At 43.8% G+C, this 24,997-nt stretch overlaps 1 protein-coding gene across 1 annotated transcript in view; it reads left to right on the top strand.

Annotated features, from left to right (window-relative positions):
• LOC311224583 (endonuclease domain-containing 1 protein) overlaps window positions 1-23,814 on the top strand; it is a gene marked incomplete at both ends in the record, with an annotated part of 43,755 nt that extends 19,941 nt beyond the window's left edge. The window contains 2 exons of the mRNA XM_084309618.1: window positions 22,457-22,613; window positions 23,423-23,814. Of these exons, the coding sequence (XP_084165744.1) occupies window positions 22,457-22,613; window positions 23,423-23,814 (549 nt within the window). The remainder of the gene's footprint in view (window positions 1-22,456; window positions 22,614-23,422) is intronic.
• Between the last annotated feature and the right edge of the window lie 1,183 nt (window positions 23,815-24,997).

Raw genomic sequence — 24,997 nt, forward strand, 5'->3', positions numbered from 1 at the left:
TCCAGGGGTAGGCAAATCTCCGGTAAGCACTCAATATTACGCAATTTCTCTAAACTTTTCATGACAACTAGTTGCATAGGGTTCACGCATCCGCTATGATGGAAACGAAAATAGAGGAAGGGCGAGTGGTGATCACGCTTCGTGCTATATAGTACGTCACTAGGGCGGGGCCTGGCAGGTGCTGGGTGTATTGTTTTTTATTCGTTGATGGAGTACACTAGGTACTGGAGATGAGGTATATCTCGATGGCGAAGAGCAGGACGCGATTCGCTAGTACGACTAATATAACTGGGGTATATTATGTACTATACACATACAAGTTCAACAAGCCTCGGCAATGGGGGGGGGGGGTCGGCTGCTGATGGAGGCGCAGTGTTCAGGGTAACAGAGCATGAGGTGAGGCGGACCTTTAAAAAAGTGAATATCAGGAAGGCAGCAGGTCCGGACGGCATCCCCGGCCGCGTCCTAAAAGTCTGTGCCGACCAACTGGCCCCAGTATTCACTGACATATTTAACCTGTCCTTAGAACAGGCTGTCATCCCCACCTGCCTGAAGAAGTCCACTATTATCCCTGTACCCAAAAAATCCAAGCCTGCTTGCCTCAACGACTACCGCCCTGTAGCTCTCACCTCCATAGCCATGAAGTGCTTTGAGAAGCTAGTAAAGGGCTACATCTGCTCCTCCCTCCCCATCAACATGGACCCCCTGCAATTTGCATACCGCCCCAACAGGTCCACGGAGGACGCCATATCCCATGTGCTGCACACAGCAGCATCACACCTGGACAAGAGGCAGGGGAACTATGTGAGAATGCTATTCATCGACTACAGCTCGGCATTCAATACCATAGTCCCCTCCATACTCATAGCCAAGCTCAGGGACCTGGGCTTGGGCTATGACCTCTGCCAGTGGGTCTTGGACTTCCTGACTGGCAGACCCCAGGTGGTGAGAGCAGGCAACTGCACCTCCTCATCCATCACCCTCAACATAGGGGCCCCCCAGGGCTGTGTTCTGAGTCCCCTCCTCTACTCCCTGTACACACACGACTGTGTGGCTCAGCGGAGTAGCAATACAATCGTCAAATTTGCTGACGACACAGTGGTGGTGGGCCTGATCTCTGCCAACGACGAGAGGGCCTACCTGGAAGAGGTCAAGGTCCTGGCGGGATGGTGCCAGGAAAACAGCCTCTCCCTGAACGTCAGCAAAACAAAGGAGATGATTGTGGACTTCAGGAGGTCGGGGGTCAAGGACTACAGCCCCCTCAGCATCGACGGGGCACCGGTTGAGAGAGTCAACAGCTTCAAGTACCTCGGAGCCCACATATCCGAGGACTTGAAATGGACCATACACATTAACAGTGTGGTGAAGAAGGCACGACAACGCCTCTACTTCCTCAGGCGCCTAAGGAAGTTCCAAGTCAGCCAGAAGATCCTTAAGAACTTCTACTCATGTACAATAGAGAGCATCTTGACCGGCAACATCACCTCCTGGTTTGGGAATAGCACTGCAAAAGACCAAAGCAGACTACAAAGAGTGACACGTTCAGCCGAACGCACAATCGGAGGGGGGCTCCCCACCCTCCAGAACATTTACTACAAGCGTTGCAAGGGGAAGGCTAAGAGAATTATTAAGGACTCGAGCCACCCGAACAACTGCCTCTTTGAACTGCTGCCGTCAGGCAAGCGATACAGGAGTCTCAAGGCGAGCACAGAAAGACTCAGAAGTAGCTTCTATCCCCAGGCCATCAGGCTGCTAAACGAACAATGAATGAACACTACACAACAACAACCACCAAACACACATAGCACACACATCCACACGCACACACTCACTTTAAACAAACACACTGTAGCACCCACTACACACACTTTATAGCACACACCCACTTTAAACAAACACACTGTAGCACCCACTCCCCACACTTTATATTTATGGATGAAGGATTGCACTACAACTCGTACACCTTACTGTAAATTGTACCTAAAATTGTACCTCATCCCATTTCTGCTTTGCACTAGATAGTACTGTACATTAGTACACTGCATAGTTGTGTATTGTATATTATATGGTAACTCAGAACATTGTACATATGTCTATACCGAACAACTGTGACCTCATTTTCTTCTTCTAAATTCATGCTATATTATGTTATTATGTTATTTGATACTATCTTGTCTAGCACAGTCTCTGGAGCGTAACAGTAAGAAGCATTTTGTATGAAAGTATTCTGTACTTCTGTATGACAACTATTAAAGAACTTGAACTTGTATTTGTGCTTGTTTAATGTTGTGTAATCTCAGATGCCGTTTACTACTGCCATGGTTTATTGTATAGGCTGCTTAAGTTCAATGAAGGGGCAGGGCGTAGGGGGTGGGACTTAATCGGGAACTTTTATCGGGAATGTACATGTACAGTTATATGGGAATTATTGATTTATTTTACTTCTTCCACCACTGGTGCGTACAGTATATATATGTATGCATTCATGTTTGTGGTCCAAATATTATAATTTCTGTATGAGCAATACCACAACTATCACCATCAGTGTCAGTGGAAACCAGTTTAGCTTATAGGTGAGTTGAAGACTTCTATTAAAGAGTTGAAGACCGCCAGTAACTCAGGAGGTTGAGCGGGTTCCCAAAGTCGGGGGCCGAGAGCTGCCGTGTCGGATGGTGGCGCCCGTGGCAGCCTCCCGTACGTGAGGGACGCGAGTGACGTGGAGGGAGGTACGCAAGGGGAGTTGCTTGCCTTGTTCCCTGAGCTCATGGCAGCCACTGCCAGCACCTGTTCCTGATGACATGAATCTCTGGCAATGTCGTCCTGTGAGAGAGACGGGCGTTGTCTACCCATTCTTCCCATCAATGGAGGCCTAGTGAAACAGGGACAGGTAATCTCCCGCATTGTTGGCCTTACCCCCGCCTACGTGCCAGTCACGCGGGTGGCGGGTTTGGTCCAGGGGCTAAAGGACGGGGTGCCTCGGCTTGATAGCCTGAAGTATATAAACACGGGTGACGTTTAAGTTTATTTGGATCCCCATTAGCCACAGCAGTGCTGGGGCTATTCTTCCTGGGGTCCATAACACATAAAATACAGTTACAGACTTATACACTCACAACATTTACATGTCATACAGACAATTAAAACAACAATAAAAACCCTTATACACTCATAACATTTACATGTCATACAGACAATTAAAACAACAATAAAAACCCTTATACACTCACAACATTTACATGTCATACAGACAATTAAAACAACAATAAAAACCCTAATCAAATTCATAATACAATATAAAAATATATACTCCTTATGAATGAATTCATAATACAATACAATAATACCTACTCATAATTAATTCATAATACAATACAGCATAATATACTATTTAGCTTTTACATACATTATCTATGTTCATATCAGCCAATTATACAATATTTTAATAATATATCCCTATCAGACACATGCCTTTTCATCCATATATACCTATCTCTTTATCAGACATATACATTTTCATTTAAGTACACACTATCTATTAGGGAATGTCAATTTCTTTGGTTGAAAATGTTGTTTTACCACGATTTTGAAACGACATTTACTATTCTCCTGCTTAACATGTCTCGGAAGAGAGTTCCATTCCTGCATACCACGGAACATGACAGTTCGCTTCATTGCATTCGACCTCACTTTTGGAAGTGTAAAACCTTGTGCAGAAGCATGTCTGGTGGAATGGTTGTGTCTGTCAAGACTTATTGATAAATTGTTATATAAAATTGAGGGGATCTTTGTAACAAGAATATTCCTAGTGAATACAAGGAGTGAGCAGAGTAATTTATGTTTGACAAGTAACCAAGTTAAACAACTGTGCATCGCTGCAACATTAGTTCTGTACTCACAGCGAAGCGCTATACGTGCTGCTTTGTTTTGTACCATTTGTAATTTTTTCAGTTTATTCGTTGTTACATTCGACCATACTGCAGGACAATAGTCAAGATTTGACAAAACCAGAGCTTGAATTACCTGTTTGATAGAATTTAGTGGTAACAAATGAGCACATCTTTTAACAACAGAAATCCCTCTTCCCATTTTCACTACTATATTGTTTATATGGTGTGACCATGACAATTTACTGTCTAATGTTACCCCTAGGAGTTTAGTCTCCTGGACTTGATTAATTACCACATCACTTATCAAAAGTTTCAAGACTGGGTTCGTTCTTAGAGTATGGTTTGAACCGAAAATGATGCTACTTGTCTTTGATATGTTTAGAACTAGTTTGTTATTCTTTATCCATTCCATCACTGATTGCAACTCTGCCTTTAGGACCGTATTTAATTCATTGGCTGTTGAGGCTGATGTGTAAATCGTTGAATCATCCGCATACATAGAAATATAGGACTTATTTAGGACAAGAGGCATGTCATTTGTAAATATGGTGTAGAGCAAAGGCCCAAGGCAACTTCCTTGGGGTACTCCACACCTTACCGTTTTAACTTCTGAGTAACTCCCATTAAAAAAAACGATTTGTTTCCGGTTTGCTAAATAAGTTTGCATCCAAGATAGTGCAGATGAGGAGAAACCGTAACATTCAAGTTTTTTAAGTAAGAATTTGTGATCTATGATGTCGAATGCTGCAGTAAAATCAAGCAAGACAGCTCCAACCATTTTCTTTGTATCTATCTCTTTCAGCCAATCATCCGTCATTTGGGTTAATGCAGTCGCTGTTGAATGTCCTTCACGATATGCATGTTGAAAATCAGTGGTCAATGTGTTAAAAGAAAAGTAGCTTTTAATCTGTTCACTTACTATTCTTTCCATCAGTTTACTTAAAACTGGCAGTAAACTTATGGGACGACTATTAGATCCTGAGAATGGCAATTTCAAATTTTTTGGCAGTGGTATTACTTTGGCAGTTTTCCACTGTTGCGGATACAAACATTCACTAAAGGATTGATTTATAATATGACAGATAGCAGGGGCAATTAAATCAGGGACCAATTTCAGAAGTTTCCCGTCAAGACCGTCAACACCTGGTGGTTTGTTTTTAGTGGTACTTAACATATGTTCTACATTACTTATAGTCACACTATCAAAATTAAATTGACAATTTTTATCTTTCATTATTTTATTCTTTATTAATAAATAAGATTTTTCATGATCTATTGTTTGCATATTATTCCTTAAATTATCTACTTTTCCAATAAAATAATTGTTAATATGATTAGCAATCTCAACTGGTTTGGTGAGGAATTTTCCTTCTGTTTCTAGAAAGGATGGGGTAGGTTTCTTATTCCTGCCCATTATTTCATTTAGAGTATTCCATAATAATTTACTGTAATTTTTTATATAATTAAACCTATTTTCATAATACAATTTCTTCTTCTTTTTATTACATTTTGTAACAACATTTCTTAATTTACAATATACCTTCCAGTCTGATTTATAACCTGATGTATTTGCTATTAATTTAGCTCGATTACGTTCTATCATATATTCTTTTAGTTCATCATCCAACCATCAAATACGTGTTCGCACATGAGCCTAAAGCCTTGTATAAAAACCTGTTTTTCGCAAACGAGTTATCGTCTGTGGCTAGCATGCAAATGGTTGAGCTTATCCTAGTGGACGCTTTTCATGTAGCATGCTAGGTAAACTGGTATCATCGCTGCTTGTTTGTTTTCATCGTATCCGGGGTATGGGGCCATAAGGGGGTGAACTGATAAACCCCTCCCCCCTTTTTCTGATTGGCCAGGGGGTTGGACATCCTGTTCTTCGGTCTTCCTGTCACGCTGTTGGGTCAGCGCGTCACAGGGTAGGGAGAGGGGGGGGGGGGGGGGGGGGGGGGAGTTCCCTGGTCCCACGCCATATTTGGGCAGGTGGGTCACGGAATTTCCCCGGCCATAGAATACGTCACTGGGTGCGTTTCTATTGGTTGTGAGGCTTCCGTGAGTTTTTTTCAGGCTCCATGTTGTGGACCGCTGTCATTGTCAAGATTGAGTTATGCGGTGCGTTGGAAACTGTTTGTTTTCTGCTCTGCTCTCTATTTGCATATGTGTTGAGCTTTTGGTCACGTGGCTCAATGTTTACATATATCTTTTCAATTATAAGATTTCATTTCAACCTTTATTTAAAATCGTAAGCATCTGAGGTTTCCCTCATTTACAGAAACGACGATTGTACAGTACATAATAAAAACAATATTCACAGAAATTTAAACACCAGAGTAAAACAAATTAAAAACGTTTAAAAATAATTTTAAAATATCAACTAAAACAGTTACAGGTAGTCACACAATGGTCTGAAATCATACATTTAAACATTCCAAGGGAAGGGAGAACCTCCAATTTTAGCGTGAGTTGAAGGACATTCCATGAGTTAGAGGCATCAAAGGAAAAGGCTGACTTCCCTAGCTCAGAACAAATCTGAGGAACCCTAAGAACCATCCAGTCATTCGATCGAGTTGAATAGGTTCCAATATTCCAATTTAACAGTGAGGAGATATAAACAGGTTGTTTACCAATAAGGGCTTTAAAAATAAATAAATACCAGTGTTTGTTGCGCCTTTCTGCAAGAGAAGGCCAACCCACCCTATCATACAGGACACAATGGTGAGTATCATATCTGTCACCAGTTATAAATCTGAGAGCTGAGTGATATGCAGAATCCAGAGGTTTAAGAGTTGATGCCGCAGCATGCCTATAAATTACATCACCATAGTCCAAAACTGATAAGAAGACTGATTCCACAATTCTTTTTCTACTAAATAGAGGAAAATTGGATCTGTTTCTGTACAGGAAACCAATTTTCTGTCGCAGTTTAGTGGCAAGATTTTCCACATGGAACTTAAATGTTAATTTCTCGTCAAGCCACAGGCCAAGATATTTATACTCAGTGACTCTCTCTATACAAGAGCCACTGACAGTAGATATCCTCACATCATCAAGGTTAATATTCCTTGCTCTTGAAAACAACATAAACTTTGTCTTACTAGCATTAAGAACCAATTTAAGACTAGTAAGGGCATCCTGTAGAGCATAAAAGGAAAGTTGCAATTTCTCAAAGGCCAGCTGTACAGAGTCTGCAATACAGTACACAATTGTGTCATCAGCATACAGATGGGCATGACATCCATACAAAGAAGAAACAATATCATTAATATAAATTGTAAAAAGGACAGGACCCAAAACTGAACCTTGTGGCACACCTTTAGTCATAGCCAAGAATTCAGATTGTGCTTGACCTAACTTCACACACTGCCGCCTAGAAGATAGATAATCCTGAAACCAGACACAGGCATTATCATCCAACCCAATGTTAGATAGTTTCTTTAGAAGTAAGTAGTGATCAACTGTGTCAAATGCTTTTGATAAGTCAACAAAGAGGGCAGCACAATGTTTCTTCTTATCTAATGCTGAAATAATGTCATTTGTAACCAAAGTGATGGCTGATGTTGTACTATGTTTGGCTCTAAAACCAGATTGTTGAGAGCTAAGTATGGAGTTAGTTGAAAGGTAATATTTGAGTTGTTTACTTACTAGTGTTTCCAGGACTTTAGCTAAGCAAGGTAGCCTGGAGATAGGACGATAATTATCTAAGTTATCCCTATCACCTCCCTTATGTAAAGGAATCACCCGTGCAGATTTCCAAACTAGAGGAAATCTACCTGATGAGATAGAGAGATTCAAAATATAAGTAATCTGTTCAGCGATAACTGGTGCAGCCAACTTAATAAAAAAAGACTCTAAGTTATCCTCACCTGTAGAACACTTTGCATCAATTGATTGCAAAGCATCAAATACAGCTGACTGTGTAAAAGGTTGAAAGGAGAAATGGGAAGTGACGCCCACAGGGTACAAACAATCAGAATCAACAGGACAAGGTCCATTATAGTTCCTATTAAATAAATTACCAGCCTCCGCAAAATGCCTATTGAAGGCAACACAAATTTCACTCTGCTCAGAGATCACACAGTTTTCAACTTTAATATGAGAGGGTAAAGAATTAGATGATTTTATTTTGTTCACCTTCACTGCACTCCAAAATTTTGCCGGATTAGAGTATGAGTTTGTAACCAACTCCAGATAGTAATCAGTTTTAGATTTTCTTACTACTGCAGTACATTTGTTCCTAATTTGCCTAAAAGAAAGCCAATGTTGAGGGTCTCCAGAACGCCTTGCCCGAGACCATGCAGCATTTCTGTCTTTAATTAGGGTTGACAATTCCTGAGAAAACCAGGGTATTACTCTATCTTTAATACGGACTTTTTTAAAAGGAGCATGTTTGTCAACTAATAAATTAAATGTATTTACAAAGGAGTCCAGGGCTAACTGAACATCAATTTCAGTGTTACAATGAGTATCAGAAAGAACAAGATCATCTAAAAATGATTCGTTATTAAAAGATTTAAAATTCCTCCTTAAAACTGTGTGAGATCTTGTTTTTGGCAGTCTCGTGCTTCTTACACAGACTGTGGGGCAATGGTCACTTATGCCTAAGTCAAAAACCCCACAAGCTGAGATCCTGTCATATTTATTCACAAAAATCAAATCAATAAGGGTAGACCTAGAGTCATTTTTAAGGTTTGGTCTGGTGGGCTCAGTAATTAACTGGGAAAGACTGAGGTTACCACTGATTTCTTTAAGGTGCTTTGCAGCACCACTCAACCAGTCAATATTAAAATCACCCATGACAATCATCTCAGAATCAATATATTGTGAAAGGAGCTCAGCTAATTTATCTAAAGAGCTAGCATCAGCAGAAGGGGGTCTGTAGACACCAATTACATATATAAAATTGTTGATCCCCAACTCGACCTTTAAAACAAGTACTTCAAAACACATTGGGATAGTGACAGCATAAACAACAGACGCCGAAAAACAAGATTTAACATAAATAACTACCCCACCACCCCTACCTACCCTATCAATTCTAAACACATTAAAATCATGTAGATCTATTGTGGAGTCAGAATCAGATTTCTTCAACCAGGACTCAGATATGACCAATATATCTGGATCAGCCTGTGCTACCAGTATTCTAAGATGGTCCAACTTCTGGTGCTGAAGGAGACTTCTAATGTTCAGGTGAATCAATCCCAACCCTTTCCTTTCTCTAAAGGTATGTGGATTATTTAGAGAAAGTGGTGTGGAATCTGACTCACGTGATAAAGAAATAGAAGACTGTAAAGTGACCGATATTAAGTTGGAGTGATTTACAGTATGCCAATGTGTTGGGTAATGATCATGAACCCTATCAGAAATCATGACTTCTATATTCAAAGTAATAGGTGGTAGAGGGAGATCAGACAGAGTAAAAGCAGACAACATAATAACAGACGTGTTGGAGAAGGAGTGTTCAGCAGGACCCATTATAGGATGCTCCTCAAAATGACCAGGAGAAGATTCTAGTGCAGGGTCATGCTGAGGTGTATATCAATCTGAGTTAAAAGCAATGTACTGGATATAATTCCGTGTAAGCTGTTGAATGCCCTTTAGACTGGGATGCTGGCCATCCAGTTTATAGAGGTCATTTCTGGTCCAAAAGTAATCAAAGTTACTAATAAATCCATGTGCTGTTGCAGTATAAAATGATTTTAGCCATTCGTGAAGACTAAAAATACGACTAAAATGTTCTGGACTTTTTGAGGGAGCTGGGATAGGACCAGAGAACACACAGGTTCTACCCAGGCTCTGTATCGTCATTGCAAGAGAATCCAGCTGGTCACGGAGATCAACAGATTGACCATGCATGACATTATTAGTACCAACATGGATAATCAGTGTGTGAGCTGAGGGATGGAGGTCAGTTAACACTGGAATCAATTCTCTAATATCAGAAACCTTACTGCCTGGGAGACAGAAAGTGACAGCACCTGGAAGTTCAACAGATCTAACAATAGAGTCGCCAATGATCAAAATTTCAGGTTGGCCATTCCTGCAGCCCCCCATGTAAACAGAGAGTTTGGGGTGAAGAAGAGCCTGACTGTTAGCTACACCAGCCACCAGGGCGGTGTCTGGAGCAGTAGTTGTATGCGGTTCACCTGGGCAGGAAGACGGCCGCGAATCATCACATGTGATGTCATCATCACTGGCCACAGTATCCAGAGGTGTGTTGTGTTGAAGAGAGGAACGTTGAAGGCCGGCAGGAGAGATCCCAGAGTGGAAGACAACAGGAGGAGAGCAGCGCCGACGGCGCTTCCCGATGGACACAGGGGACGTCGGGGAAAACCGTCTCTTCCTCACCGAGCTGGAGAAGTTCGCTCCAGAGAAACCCACTGCAGGCTGCTCCAAAAAAGCCGGACAGACAGTCGACGCGCCTGTGGAAGCTAGCTCTGTTAGCCCTTCAAGTGGAGCATACTGGTTGTATAGCTGAAACGGGTCATCATCCATGTTTGGGGAGAACAGGGGGAGCGATACGATAAGATAAGATAAGATATAAGAGGTTCCCTGTCTCCTCTCTTTATACAGAGCAGTGTTGACAGGGTTTCTTTCCCTCAGACGCGTCATATGGGGCCCATATCTGTGTCTTTTGGCCAGCTTCCTACCACTCGTCCCAGGCGGCATGGAGGGAACGTTATCTGGGTTCTTGTTAGAATTACCATTGATGTGTTTTGGGTCTCGACATGTACATAGCGCTGGCCCTGGGTGCTTCAGTGTGGAACCACGCATGGGCTGGCGCGCCTTGGTTGCTCATTATAGAAACGGCATTTTTTGTAGAGCAACTGGGATGGAGATTTTATCTCTTCCGAGCGCCAGTGTACTAGATTAGTCTCGACGAATTCTCACTCATCTCTGGGGGGAGATGATGGAGTAGATCGAAACATTGGTGGAGGGGTCTCACGCCCATGGGGTGGGCCACCGGGCACGGTGCGTTCATGTTCTGACCGTCTTGGTGGCGCCCTCTGTGATGTTTTAGATCGACACACGTACCTACCCCCCTCTTAGGACTGGGGATGGTGGCGTGATTAGGACATGGGACTGGTTCTGGTCGCGCCGGACCAGGTCAGTTAACCCGTTGTCCGCCGGGGCGCAGATCTGCTGTTCTGGTACCCTGAAGGACTTTGTGCTTTTTTCGGGGGGAAAATGCCGGGTTGGTCCGGGCGTTGCGGGGTTTGATGTTATGGAGGTGTGTTCGTGATTACGTCACTACGAGTTATCCTTCGCAGTTGCTTGGTCCATATTGTATTGTACCTTGTGCTGTGCTAAGGAGCCTGGTCCTTCTCCATTCTTTTTCGCCCCTCCCTTCCCCTGCTTGGCGGGGCTGGGAGGGGGCTGTCGAGGTGGTTCTATTGTACCCCTCTGGCATCTCTTTGTACGTCCCGGTCCGCCGGGCCCAGGTCCGGACTCGTTCTCGTCGACCTGTTGGCCTGGGTTAACCCCTTCTTGAAAACTGAAACACTTGTACTGCCTGTATAGCCGGTGTATGCGCGCAGTTGTGTTTCGGAGTTTTTTCTTGGGGGGGTTAAGGGAACAACCGCCTCCTGTTAAACTAAACATAGGGGGGTGGTTGGTTCCCCGGTGTGTTGGTAGCGGAGTCGACTCTCGGGTTTAGGCCGGGCTTGACCCTGTCTGCCTGCGAGTGTGCCCCCGCACTTTTCATGACGTCTGCCAATCGTGTCAGCCTTCTCTACCTCGGCCTCTCTAGGGGGTCGGGTTTTGTGGAGGCTGCGACATGGTGCACAGCATACCGAACGCCCCTTCCGCCGGGGTGCTCTTCACAGTAGACCCCTTAGGCGCCTGTCTAGTCCGCAGTGCTCCGGGCACAGGTCGCGTTACGCTCTTGACCTGTTGCCAGGATTGAGGGATCAACCTCTTTGGGGGTTGTCTCCCCGGTGCGCCAACTGGCCCCACAGTGTTGTGGGGGTGTAGCCTCTGTAGGGTGCTTCAGGGCGGCGTGCTGTAGGGGGGAAGGGCCTGCTCTTGGATTGGGCCCTGTCCGATACGCTGGCGATGTGGGGGGTGGTGTCACTAGTGACCGTCTGGTGGGGTCTCGATGCTACGGCATCGTTGGCCTCACCAGGCCCCCTTTCCGGGGGGTCCTGACCCTCAGGCTGTTCCTGGGGCTGGGTCCTCCTCCGCGCTCCGCTGCTATGGCCTTGCCACAGGGTTGGGTTCTTGACCTTTGACCCCGTGGTGTTAGGGGCTGTAACCGTTTTTTTTTCTTCCCGTTCGTTCCCTAGTGGCATGTGGGATGCGCGCCTGAGTAGTCGCGGGTCCTTCTGTGTGAAGGTAAGTCCCACGATCTGCTCACCCTGTGCGTTTGAGTTGCTAAACCCTCTTCGCACAGTCGGATCCGATTCCCTCCCGTCCCCCTCTAGGGGGGTCCGGGGGCTTGGGTCCTTCCCGGTTCTGATGGTTGTGTGGGGCCTCAGCGGGTACATTTGTCGAGCTTCCGCTCTGCTCCTGTGTTCCACCAGAGTGCAGAGCATAAGCTATACGATATATAACATACGGTTATCCTACTATAACCATAGTTATATGAGTACCGTGGTCTTCACCTTCGGTGGTGAAAGACTTGGGAAGGAGCTGTTAGTATGGCCACGTCCCCGCTTATGTAGAGGAGCGGATGTGGGTGTGACCAGGCGGATGGGTGTGTACATGTGAATAAATGTATTCAGTATTAGATTGATAAGGGATAGGGTTCCACCAGAGTGCAGAGCGCTCGCTATACTCATATAACTATGGTTATAGGATAACCATATGTTCCAATTGTCTAACATGCTTTGCACCCTTGCCAGTCCTGTTTACCCACGTCGCGCTAAAAACATTACAGTACAGTACTCCAACTAAGCTAACCTGCTAACGCTAACTACTGCTAACGCTATCACTGAGAACGCTCAAAAGCATAGTGAGGGAAGGAGGGGGTTGAGAATCTCTATCTCTCTGTGTCTCTCTGTGTGTGTGTGTGTGTGTCTCGCTCTCTCCCTCTCCCTCTCTCTACATCTCTCCTGAACCTATTTCATTCAAAAGGAAGATATTGATGGACAGTAGCTATAGTATATAGCTCAGTAGCTGTAACAGAATAATTTTATTAACACTTTGATCGCCGGGGTTAAATTCATAATTTACCATCCCTCGCCAGCCCTATTTAACATGGAGAAGTTCCCCTTCTTTGCAGGGCTATAACTTTTTAAATTGTATTGCTAAATTGACATTACTATGGCCCATTCAACGTCCTATATCTATTGTTCAGGGTGTAGCAACGTTATACTTTTTCATTCACATATTCATACTAAAATACGGTCTAAAGTATAAGTATGTTTTTAATCGTTTTCTGCAGCTTTCTCCAGAACTTGATTTATAGCCCTAAATGCATTATATTGATGATCAAATACAGTTTGGTAGGAATCTGTGCGAGATAAAAAAATTTCAACTGGACGTGCTTCTAGGAGTAACTACGTATGATCTGATGTTGACCGGATGGGCGGGGGGTCGTTTATAATTCCGTGGGCAACGTTATATCATTCATCTAGTGTGGGTGATATGATCATCAGAGCAGTTTATATGGAACACGTTGAATCTTACCGTAGCTTCCTCATAGCGTTGGGCGATGAGCGTGGAGCAGAGATATTCCTATTATGGGATGTAGAAATACCCGATCCATTTCCAGGTTGTATAATAGTATATACGTCCAAATCATGTTGTTTATCGAGTTATTTGCAACCGATCGACATCCATTGTGTCAAGATGGATGATAGCGAGTGCCCGGACGAAATATGGGTGAGCACCACTTCATCCGCATCACTTCCTGTTTGGGCGAGCGGCCGATCGGCCACCAGATGGCGCTCTTGAACCGTTGGAGAATTGAGAGGGGCTCACCAGTACATATAATGTCTCCGGGGGAGAAATATGATTTCGATCACAGATTTTTTAAATATTGATATCAAAGACGATTTCCAGCGTCTTCGGCAGAATAAGCATGGCGGGGAATTACTTAATTACTAACTATTAATTAATTACTATTAACTATTATTCAATAGCGTTTAAATTATAATGAATTAAATAATTGTATAAAGAATTGTCCATGTTCTGTCATCTAATAATATATTCCATTACTGTTGTGTATGGACGTACCACGCTGTTATGTGGTTACGTCATAGGAGCTGACGCTGGGCGCTCACTCCAGAGTTTGCAGACTGAGAGTAAGTCGAGTACTGGAGCACGAGAACGGATGATGCAATAAAAGACTATTGTTTAAATACTGAGTCGTTCTTAAATGAAGAGATACTAAATATCTAACAATGGCGACGAGGATAAACTCCGAAGAGTAGAGTTATCACGGTGTTGAGAAGAGAACATGGACAACGTGCCGAAGTTTGAATGCTACAATGAGCCTGCTACACTGGGACCGAGGTGGACCAGATGGCTAATGGCGTTTGAGCTGTACGCTGACGGGAAAGGGATGATTCTGTCTGTCGGTGTGGACGCCACAGTGAGACAGAGAAGAAGGGCTATGCTCTTACATCATGCAGGTACAGACGTACAAGATATATTCGCTACATTGCCCGACGGGGGAGGACCGACGGACTATGCTAAAGCTGTTAAGGCGCTAAATGACTACTTTGTGCCGCAGGTAAACACTGCGTTTGCGCGCCAGGCTTTCTACCAAGTATCACAGAAACCAGGTGAAACTGTACAGCAGTTTGTGACGAGGCTTCGTCAGGCTGCCAGAGACTGTGCGTTTGCTGCGGACATTAGCAATCAAATAAGGGATGCGGTGCTGAGCAGGGGCACGTCGGACTATGTACGGAGAAAGTTACTGGATGAACCACAACTTACGCTGCCGCGCGCTTTGGAGATAGCGTCACAGTGTGAAAGAGTGGAGCTGCAAATGGCGGCGATGAAGATGAGTGACGGCGCTGAGGGGAGAGAGACGGTGAACCGTGTCTTCAAGAAAGAGGGCCAATTCCAGAAGTGGAAACCATCGCCTCGTGGAGATCGTGGAGAAGGAAAAGAGAAATCCTAATCCGATAAAGTGTGCTACAGATGTGGACACGGGAATCATCTGGCCAACGATTCTGCATGCCCTGCAAAAGGACAGACATGCAGGAAGTGTAATGGAAAAGGCCATTATGCAAAAGTCTGTAAATCAAAAGGTAAAGAAAGACAGACTGTGAGATGTGTTGAAACTGAGGACCAGAACACTGGGAACAGAGACTATGCATTTGTGGTTGAAGATGATTCAAATACTGAGAGGGTCACATTTGATGTTGGGGGAGTAGATCTACTTATGTTAATCGATTCAGGTGCATCAAGTAACATTGTAGATGAGAACACATGGAAAATGCTTAAGAGTAAAAATATTAAGTGTGTTTCTACCAAGGCAGCTAACAAACCGCTGTATACATACTCTTCCAAGGTGCCTCTTCCAGTAATGGGTATATTCAAATGTCATGTTAAGGTGGGAAAGTGTGACACTGAGGCAGAGTTCACTGTAATACAGGGACAGGGGGAGCCACTGCTAGGCAGGAAGACTGCTATTGAGCTAGGTGTACTGAGGGTAGGCACAAACATAGCAGCAGTGACAGATGCTAAATCTGAAATACAGAGGCAATACCCCAAACTGTTTAAAGGTGTTGGTAAACTAAACACAAAGCAAATCAGTTTGCATATTGATGAGAGTGTAACACCAGTGGCACAACCCCTGAGGAGGGTGCCATTTCACCTAAGGGAAGCAGTAGAGAAGAAAGTAAATCAGCTGCTAGACATGGACATTATTGAGAAGGTTGAGGGACCTACACCGTGGGTGAACCCTGTTGTAGTTGCACCAAAAGCAAATAAGGACAACATTGCAGATCCACTGTCGCGACTGCTGGGAGAAAGCACGACAGACGGAAACCACAAGCACGGAGCGGAGGAATACGTGCGGTTTGTAGCCACACACGCTACGCCACGAGCACTGACTACCAGGGAGGTAGAGGAAGCCTCTGCAACCGATGAGGAACTCAGTGACCTGAGAAGTGCAATACAAAGTGGATGTTTTGACAAATGCCAAGTGTATCCACGCATTGCATATGAACTATGTGTAATTTGACAGTTGGTGTTGAGAGGGACACGCATTGTACTGCCACATGCACTCAGAGACAGAGCCCTGGAGTTGGCTCATGAGGGACACTTGGGGGTTGTCGGTACGAAGCAGCACCTCAGGAGTAAAGTGTGGTGGCCAGGTATAGATAAGGCAGCAGAGAAGTATGTGAGGTCATGTCACGGATGCCAAATAGTGTCGAGGCCTGATGTGCCTGAACCTTTGAGACCTACAACACTTCCAGATGGGCCGTGGCAGGACTTAGCCACTGACCTACTGGGTCCATTACCAACAGGACACTCGATATTAGTTGTAATAGACTACTACAGCCGGTATTACGAGTACGATATCCTGCAGTCGACCACTGCTGAAAAGGTCATTAACAGCCTGGAGAATATCTTCAGCAGACATGGACTACCTATTTCCATACGGTCAGACTGTGGACCACAGTATATGTCTGCCCAGTTTCAAGCATTCTGCCAGGAGAATGGAATTGAGCATGTGAAAACCACACCCAAGTGGGCACAAGCCAATGGGGAGGTGGAGAGACAAAACGCTTCACTGATGAAGAGGATTCGCATCGCACAGTCCGAGGGGCTGGACTGGAAGAAGGAGCTACGCAAGTATGTGACTATCTACCGGTCTATTGATCACTCCACAACAGGGAAAAGTCCTGCAGAGCTCCTGTTCAAGAGAAAGATCAGAGGAAAGCTCCCGGACATCATGACACCACAAAGAGACCTGGAGGTCAGAGACACTGACGCCGAGAGAAAAGGAAAGTCAAAACTGTACACTGACAACAAGAACAGAGCAAAATACTCTGAGGTGTCAGTGGGAGACCAAGTCTTACTCAAACAAGACAAAACAGACAAGTTTACAACAGCCTTTGACAAGACACCACACAAGGTTATCAGTAAAGATGGGAACAATGTGGTTGTCCAATCACCAAGTGGAGCGACCTATTCCAGGAACACTACGTTCGTCAAAAGGTACTACACAGAGGATCCTGCTCCACAATCGTCCAGCAAGACGTAATTAACATGGACTGAGGGTGAGGAGAAAGAAAACACACCTGACACAGAGTCCGATGCAGAGACTCACACTAGGGTGTCCACACCCAAAGCCACAGCGCCTATGGCTAGGTATGAGAGACCCCACAGGCAGACCAAAATGCCTCAGAGATTGATGGATTTTGTCATTAAGTAAAATGAGCCTGTCTGGCACAAAAAAAAAGAAAAAAAAAAAAAAAAAGAGTGGGTGCCAGATATTGTTATGCATTATTATTCATGTTCAATGATATTTACATGCATTCACTAATTTCAAGGTGGAGTTTTGTTCATGGTGAACCTTTGTTTATTTTTGATAACAGGTTTAACAGAATTGAAGTGTATTCTGTAAGTGAAAAAAAAAAGTAATTGAATTCACACATATTTCTGTATGGTACCTTGGAGTTTATGTCCTAGTAAGGAGGGGATGTTGTGTATGGACGTACCACGCTGTTACGTGGTTACGTCATAGGAGCTGACGCTGGGCGTTCACTCCAGAGTTTGCAGACTGAGAGTAAGTCGAGTGCTGGAGCACGAGAACGGATGATGCAATAAAAGACTATTGTTTAAATACTGAGTCGTTCTTAAATGAAGAGATACTAAATATCTAACAATGGTGACAACATTACAACATACAAAAGCAGTTTGACAACCGATATCCTTTGCGTCTAGTAGGCATGGGCCAATGTGTGATTTTTTTTTTCATATATTTTTATTTCATTTTTGGAAGAAAAGGCACAGGTACAGGCATACAATGCACATAAAACATAATTTGAGGGGAGCTCCCGTAGCTCACCGCATATCTCTGTGCTATTTCTGCGTCGGGGAAAACCGTGCTCGTCACGGATCTGGGGGACACGAGTTCGATTCCCGGACTCGCCGTCATTTCTCAGAATGTCTTCCCCTGCTCTACATCCCATTTCAACCTGTTTCTGTCGGTCATGCTTGACCAGAAAAGCGATAAACGCAAAAAAAAAAAAAAAAAAAAAAAAAAAAAAAACATAATTTGAATTATTTGCCAATTACACGCATTGGCTTGCCCCTTGCCTCATTTAAAATAAAATAAATCCTAACCCCTGCACCAACCACCGTTGACAAAAAAAAAGAATACTAATAATAATAACCCCCCCCCCCCCCCCAACCCACCCCGTCATAGGCCTGAGAAGAAAAAGAATTGAGCAAAGATTTCAACAAAGACCAAAAAAAATTAAGGGAATTATACAGATATAATTAGTTATGTCCTGCTAGTTATATAGTAGAGGTCCTAACTTGATAGAGAATATGGTTCCAGCTATTTATTGTTTGATAGCTTGCACCATTTAATCTAGCTGTAGAAAGCTCCATTGTTACAACATCAGCTAATAACTGTTTCCAGTGATTAAAGGGCAGAGAATGTGGAGCTTGCAGCAGTACTTCCTGCCAGCCAAAATCGTCTCTGAACAATACTTAAAGCTAAAGAATCATCATCATTAAGGAGAAGTAATTTGGGACAACAGGGAATATGTTTTTGTAATACTTTAGATAGATAATTAGTTATCTGTTCCCAGAAACATTTGACCGTGGGGCATTCCCACATCATATGTGTAAAAGTACCAGTAGTATTTAGAGAACAACGTGTACAGTTTGGTGAAATAGCACGTCTCATTCTATAAGCTTTCTGGGGGGTTAAATATGTTTTATGGACAAAATTGAAATTAATCTGCTGATGATTTGGGTTTCGTGATGCCATAGTAATATTTCCCCAAACTCTGGTCCAATTGATAGATTGATGGTGTTCTAATCCCAATTCTGTGCTCCACGATTGGATAACAGGTATTAACAAAGTACATCTTTGTGATAGATCTTTATAAATTATAGAGACTTGACCTTTGGACAGACCTGCAGTTTTTTTAGAGAACGTAACTAAGGGGTGAGCAGGGCCGTAGCCAGGGTTTAGAAATTAGGGAGGTCCATTTTTTTTTTGGCCCAGACCGGCCCACTATAATCGGTCGGACACCACCCAGCCAGGGTTTAGAAATTATGGAGGTCCATTTCTGGCTTGACTAGACATTAAGGAGAGAGAGATGATTACAATGAACTGGTACATTCAGGTCCAGAATTGTTGGAATTCCCTGACAAATATGTGCAAAAAGCTGTACAATTTAAACAATACCATACTGGTAATGAGCAAATAGTTGTTTATTCAATTAATGCATGGAGCTGTTCCATTTTATACTAACTTCATTCATTCATTCATTTGGTACTAACTACTCAGTTCATACAGATTTCAAGTATCCAAATATCAATGATGAATATTGCATAAGGTTTACACAGTTATCACCTGTTTGTTTTATATTCATGCTCAGAGAGGAGTAAGTTAGATCTTTGTATGCGAGTTATATGGCAATTAAATCAATGGTGTGCTTGTTTGTTACAGCTGGCCACTAGGGGGCAGCGGCTCATTAGAAGTGCTGATCAGCTTAGATGTGACGGTCACTGACAGTAACCTGGGCTTATTTTAGCCAACGCGATGCTCACCAAATAACGTTATAATTAATATTATTATCGACATCACCATGGCAGAGAGAGATGGCACACACAAACTACCTCAGGTTCCTCCAGCTCACCGTCCCTCCTCTGCCCTTCTGCCTGGCTGGCTACTTGAGGCTGTGTTGAACTTGTTGCTGCACCGGCTGCACTAGTATTATTGTGGATGACGACGTTGAAGCAGCAAACATGTCTGTTATTTTATTATATTTGTCAGCATCCACGACCACCTCTAGTTTTCAGATTTTTTCCGCCGGCAATTTCTCCATGTTCTGTTTCTCCATTTTTCCTGTTTCCGCATCTGTTCTTCTAACACAAGAAACAGGTGAGAGAGGGGGGGGGGCTTATTAAGAGATGTGATTGGGCCGCAGCACGCATAATGGGCCGCTGTTCCCAGCCTATTGGGGGGGGGGGGCTTATTAAGAGATGTGATTGGGCCGCAGCACGCATAATGGGCCGCTGTTCCCAGCCTAGTGGGGGAGGGGCTTAGTAAGAGATGTGATTATTGGGCCGGCCCCGGTCGTTGACCAAACGGCCCACTCGCAAATAGTTACCGAGGTCCGGACCTCGGTGACCTCATAGCTGGCTACGGCCATGGGGGTGAGTAGTTGGTTTGGTCCATGGAACTCCATAGGCTCGCATAGCCGAACGGAGCTGTAAATATAAAAAAGGAGGTGCCAGGTAAGTTATATGACTCTTTCAGATCTGAGAATGATCTTAGACCATTGTCCTCCATAACATCGGCAAGTACATGAATGCCACAATTGGACCATGATTGAGCTACAAAACTGCGGCCTCCGCTAAGCAAAAAAGGGTTATGGAATAAGGGAGTCTGTTCATGCCACTTAGTATCCCATTTAAGTAACTTTTCATATTTGCGCCATAAAGATATGGCATGCACTATTATCGGACCATAACGTAATCTACACTGCTTTAGTGAAATATCTGTGAAGACAATGTCTTGTAAACGAATCGCCGCCACAATATGTTTTTCAATATTAAGCCAGGGGGCCTCAGAATTTAAATTAAACCAACTCAACAGAGGACGAAATGATAACGCTTGAAAATATAACTTAAAATTTGGCACAGTTAAACCACCAGATTGCCGCTCATTTTGTAATGTGTGATTTTGATGGTATGTGCTATTTGCACAGATGTTTGTCCCTTAGTATGCACATGCACAGTATAATGTGGGGCGGCGTGGCTCAGGGGTAGAGCGGGTTGTCCAATGATCCAAGGGTAGGTGGTTCGAATCCCGCTCAAGCCCATGTCCATCCCACTGCCGTTGTGTCCTTGGGCAAGACACTTAACCTACTTGCCTCGTATGAATGTGTATGCATGTGAATGAATGTTGGTGGTGGTCGGAGGGGCCGTAGGCGTTGATTATTCGCCACGCTTCCGTGAGTCTGCCTCAGGGCAGCTCTGGCTGCAATTGTAGCTTACCACCACCGGTATGACTGTGTATGAACGAATAATGGACTCTGTGAAGCGCTCTGGGTCAGTGAAGAGCGCTATATAAATCCAAGTCATTATTTATTATTATGTAATAAATAGTTTGTTAATAAACTCTGTTACTTGAAAAATGTTCACTGTGCTCCTAAATTTCTTTGTGTGCTCCTAATTTTTATTTTATTTAGGAGCACATGTGCTCCCTGGGAAAAAGGTTAGCGTAGAGCCCTGTATATAGTAATAATAATTACACATGGCGATATGCTAAAAAGCTATTTCAAATTTTTGGCTGGTAAAAAAATCTGCCTGGCTGGTCGTTTTTTTTAAGTACATTTTGTTCCCTGGGTGGTAGGGAGGGATAAGGGGTAGTAGGGAGGGATGAGGGGTGGTAGGGAGGGATGAGGGTGGTAGGGAGGGATGAGGGGTGTAAGGGAGGGATGCGGGTGGTAGAGGGATGAGGGGTGGTAGGGAGGGATGAGGGGTGGTAGGGAGGGATGAGGGTGGTAGGGAGGGATGAGGGGTGTAAGGGAGGGATGAGGGTGGTAGAGGGATGAGGGGTGGTAGGGAGGGATGAGGGGTGGTAGGGAGGGGATGAGGGGTACAGCGGGGCATCGTCCGTGTGTCTTTTTTTTATCTACTTTTTTCTCCCATTTTCTATTTTTCTCCCATCCCAATTTCGTATCGTCCAAATCTACCCTCCCCTATCTCGAACGCTGTTAGGCCATGCCTCCCACAAGCCGGCTGCAATGTGGACGAAGCCTTACATCACGTGTCCCCTCCGGTACTCGAGGAAGCAGCCGTTGCATCTTTTCACCTGCACAGCGCAATCTCTCAGCGGCGGGGGTCTGCGTGGGAGGGACACGCCGCCCCCGTCGCTTACTGATTCTGCTGCGCAGGCGCACCAACCGACCTGTAGGAGTCGCTGTCCACAACGTCCGATCCCCACCCATCAGCTTTCCCACCCCTAACACTGCCAATTGTGTTAGTATGAACGACCAGCCAAGCTGATAACAATGCGGAGAGCTGGGCTCGAACCCAGCGTCTCCTGCATTGGTGGCGAGCGCCTTGCCCACTACACCACCTAGCCACCCATCGTCCATGTGTCTTCACGGTACATTGTGTCTTCAATCAGTCTACAAGTACAGTGTGTTTGTTCGAATAATTGGGTGTCTCCAATTTGTTTGTATATATGTTTTGTTCAAGTAATTGTTGTCTTCAATTTGATTGTACATGTATGTTTGTTCAAATGATTTGGAAAATTCTTTAAAAAAAAAAAGAACACTTGAAGAACGTCTTTCTGCCATGATGTCACTCAGAATTGGAATGCAGGATGTAACAGCACTGAACCCTCGCAGCAGCCTCCCTGTGGTGCTGATCACTGAGCATGTTTGTCGTGTCCATTTGTCCCACAGCTGGTGGAGTTGTCATGGCAGGCAGAGATGAAGGACGGCTACTGGCTGGGGGTGGACAACCCTGGGGTCTACCTGGGTGAGAGACAGGCTCTGAACGAGGACTACACCCACTCAGGCTTCGACCGTGGACACCTCAATCCCAACGGGCACCACGCAGGTAGCTAGGGGGACCCTCTCGTTCTCTCAATCATTCCTCTCTTGCCTCCCCCAAACCTTTTACTGTTACTCCTCCTCCTTAAATAAACCGACTCAGATGGACCCCTAAAATGTATGATAGCATGTACAATAGGGCTGTATATATACATATATTTATATTTACAGCATATATATATATACATATATATATATATACCTGAATATAATATAATCCTTCTATATACCTACTTATACACCTGCATATAACCCATATAACTCTGTATGATAGCATGTACAATATATATATATATATATATATATATATATATATATATATATATATATATATATATATATATATATATATATATATTCATCCACATCTGTCTGTACATATCCACATATAATCCATTTTACATATCTGTTGATACTATATCTATATCTGTATTACTCTTACAGTACTAGTGCTACCATAGTGTTTTTATACCTGTATCACGGTACATAGAAATACTACAACTCTGTACATACATCTGATTAGCACTATTACTCAGTAGTACTAATTTACTATATACATTAGTATATTTATATATTTTATACCCAGTTTAATCACCTGTACATTGTATATTACTACTGCACTTTACGGCTACATTTGCACTCTGGTTGCACGTCAAACAAACATATTTTTACTGTACTTGTACTGCGCTCTCTCGCTCTCTCTCTCTCTCTTGGGGCTTTATTGACATGGGAAACATACGTTTACATTGCCAAAGCCAGTGTTAAAACAAACAAAGCAAAACAGACACTCTCTCTCCCTCCCTCCCTCTCTCTCAGTCCCTAGCCGCAATGCTACCTTCACCCTGACCAACGTGGTCCCCATGAACCGCAAGCTGAACCAGGATGCCTGGAGGATCCACGAGTCGCAGCTCACGGACCTGTTCCGGGCCAAGTGCTCCAAGGCCTACGTCCTGGTCGGTGCCGTTCCATCCGCCGACAACTGGATCGTCAAGAACAACGTGAGGCGGGTCAACATTCCGGACTACCTGTGGAACGCCTACTGTTGCCTGGACAACAACGGCAGGCCCATCCAGAGCGGCGCCGGTACCGCCAGGAACACAGAGGAGAACCATGTGGAGAAGCACACTGTGGACGAGCTGGGGCAGTTTCTCCAGCAGTTCACCAACCAGCCAGTAGGGGAGCTGTTCCACAACAACTGCAAGGCATAGCGGGGTCACGCGGGGAATAGCATCGACAATTCATTGCCCTTTAAAAGAGACCACATGAAGTGAACATTGCCTTGTTAACCCTGTTGTCTGTACAGCATGAAAAGAAATTGATACAAATAAAAAAAGTGTTGTATTAATGCATAATTGTATACCATTCTTCTTTATTCCTGGAAAATAACATGTTATGCGTCCTGCTCTTTGTGGAATACATACAAGTGTCACCTCTATGATCATGGATTTTAAAACAATCCCACTCCCCTGATTCACCACCACGAAGATTATTCATATTGGTCCTCAATAGAGGACCGACGGAAAACATCAATGTTTCCATAATGTTGTGATTCTTGGTAAATTAATAAAATCAAATCCCTCCTGCTGGGAGGTCCTGCCCTAATGTCCTGCTTTTGAGTGAAAGCAAATTGCCTATCAATACTTATCTACTGCCTTCACTTGCCTTACTCTGTAATCATAACTAGCTACCTGCACCTATAGTATATCCATATAAAACTGTATGATGATGCTATATACAATAACACTGTATATACATTTATCTGTATCAATATGAATATATCTGCATATATCCCCGTTTACATACCTGTACATACCGACTCTGTGCTGTATATACCTATATCTGTATATAGTATCCCATACCACTGGCTATTATGGCTTACCACCATAGTGTATGCACTTTACTGTTACCTTGCACTCTGGTTAGATGGCAATTAATTTAGGTAGTACTGTACTTGTGCTGTACGATGACAATACATTAAAATCTAATCTAATGTTGTGCTGTACAACGACGATACATTTGAATCTAATCTAGTGCTGTACGATGACAATACATTAGAATCTAATCTAATAAAATGTTGTGCTGTACGATGACAATACATGCAAATCTAATCTAATCTAGTTCTGTACGATGACAGTACACGTATCCGTACCGAACTGTGTCAGTACGGCGGTGTACCGAACAAATACAACGGTATGTTAACCACTAACGACCGCCCACCAGGGGCTGTTTTTTTCACAATCTAATATAATACTTTATTTTACATTTTTTTACAAGTCGATTATTAATTTCAATATAGAATATTCGTTGACAGCCCTACAAGTACAATTAATTACTGCACACTACATCACCCCTGACTGGAACATGGAAAGCCAAATTTTCCCCCACTGTACC

This window comes from Notolepis coatsorum, assembly GCF_963971535.1.
Source record: "Notolepis coatsorum genome assembly, chromosome: 1".
Lineage (NCBI taxonomy): Eukaryota > Metazoa > Chordata > Actinopteri > Aulopiformes > Paralepididae > Notolepis > Notolepis coatsorum.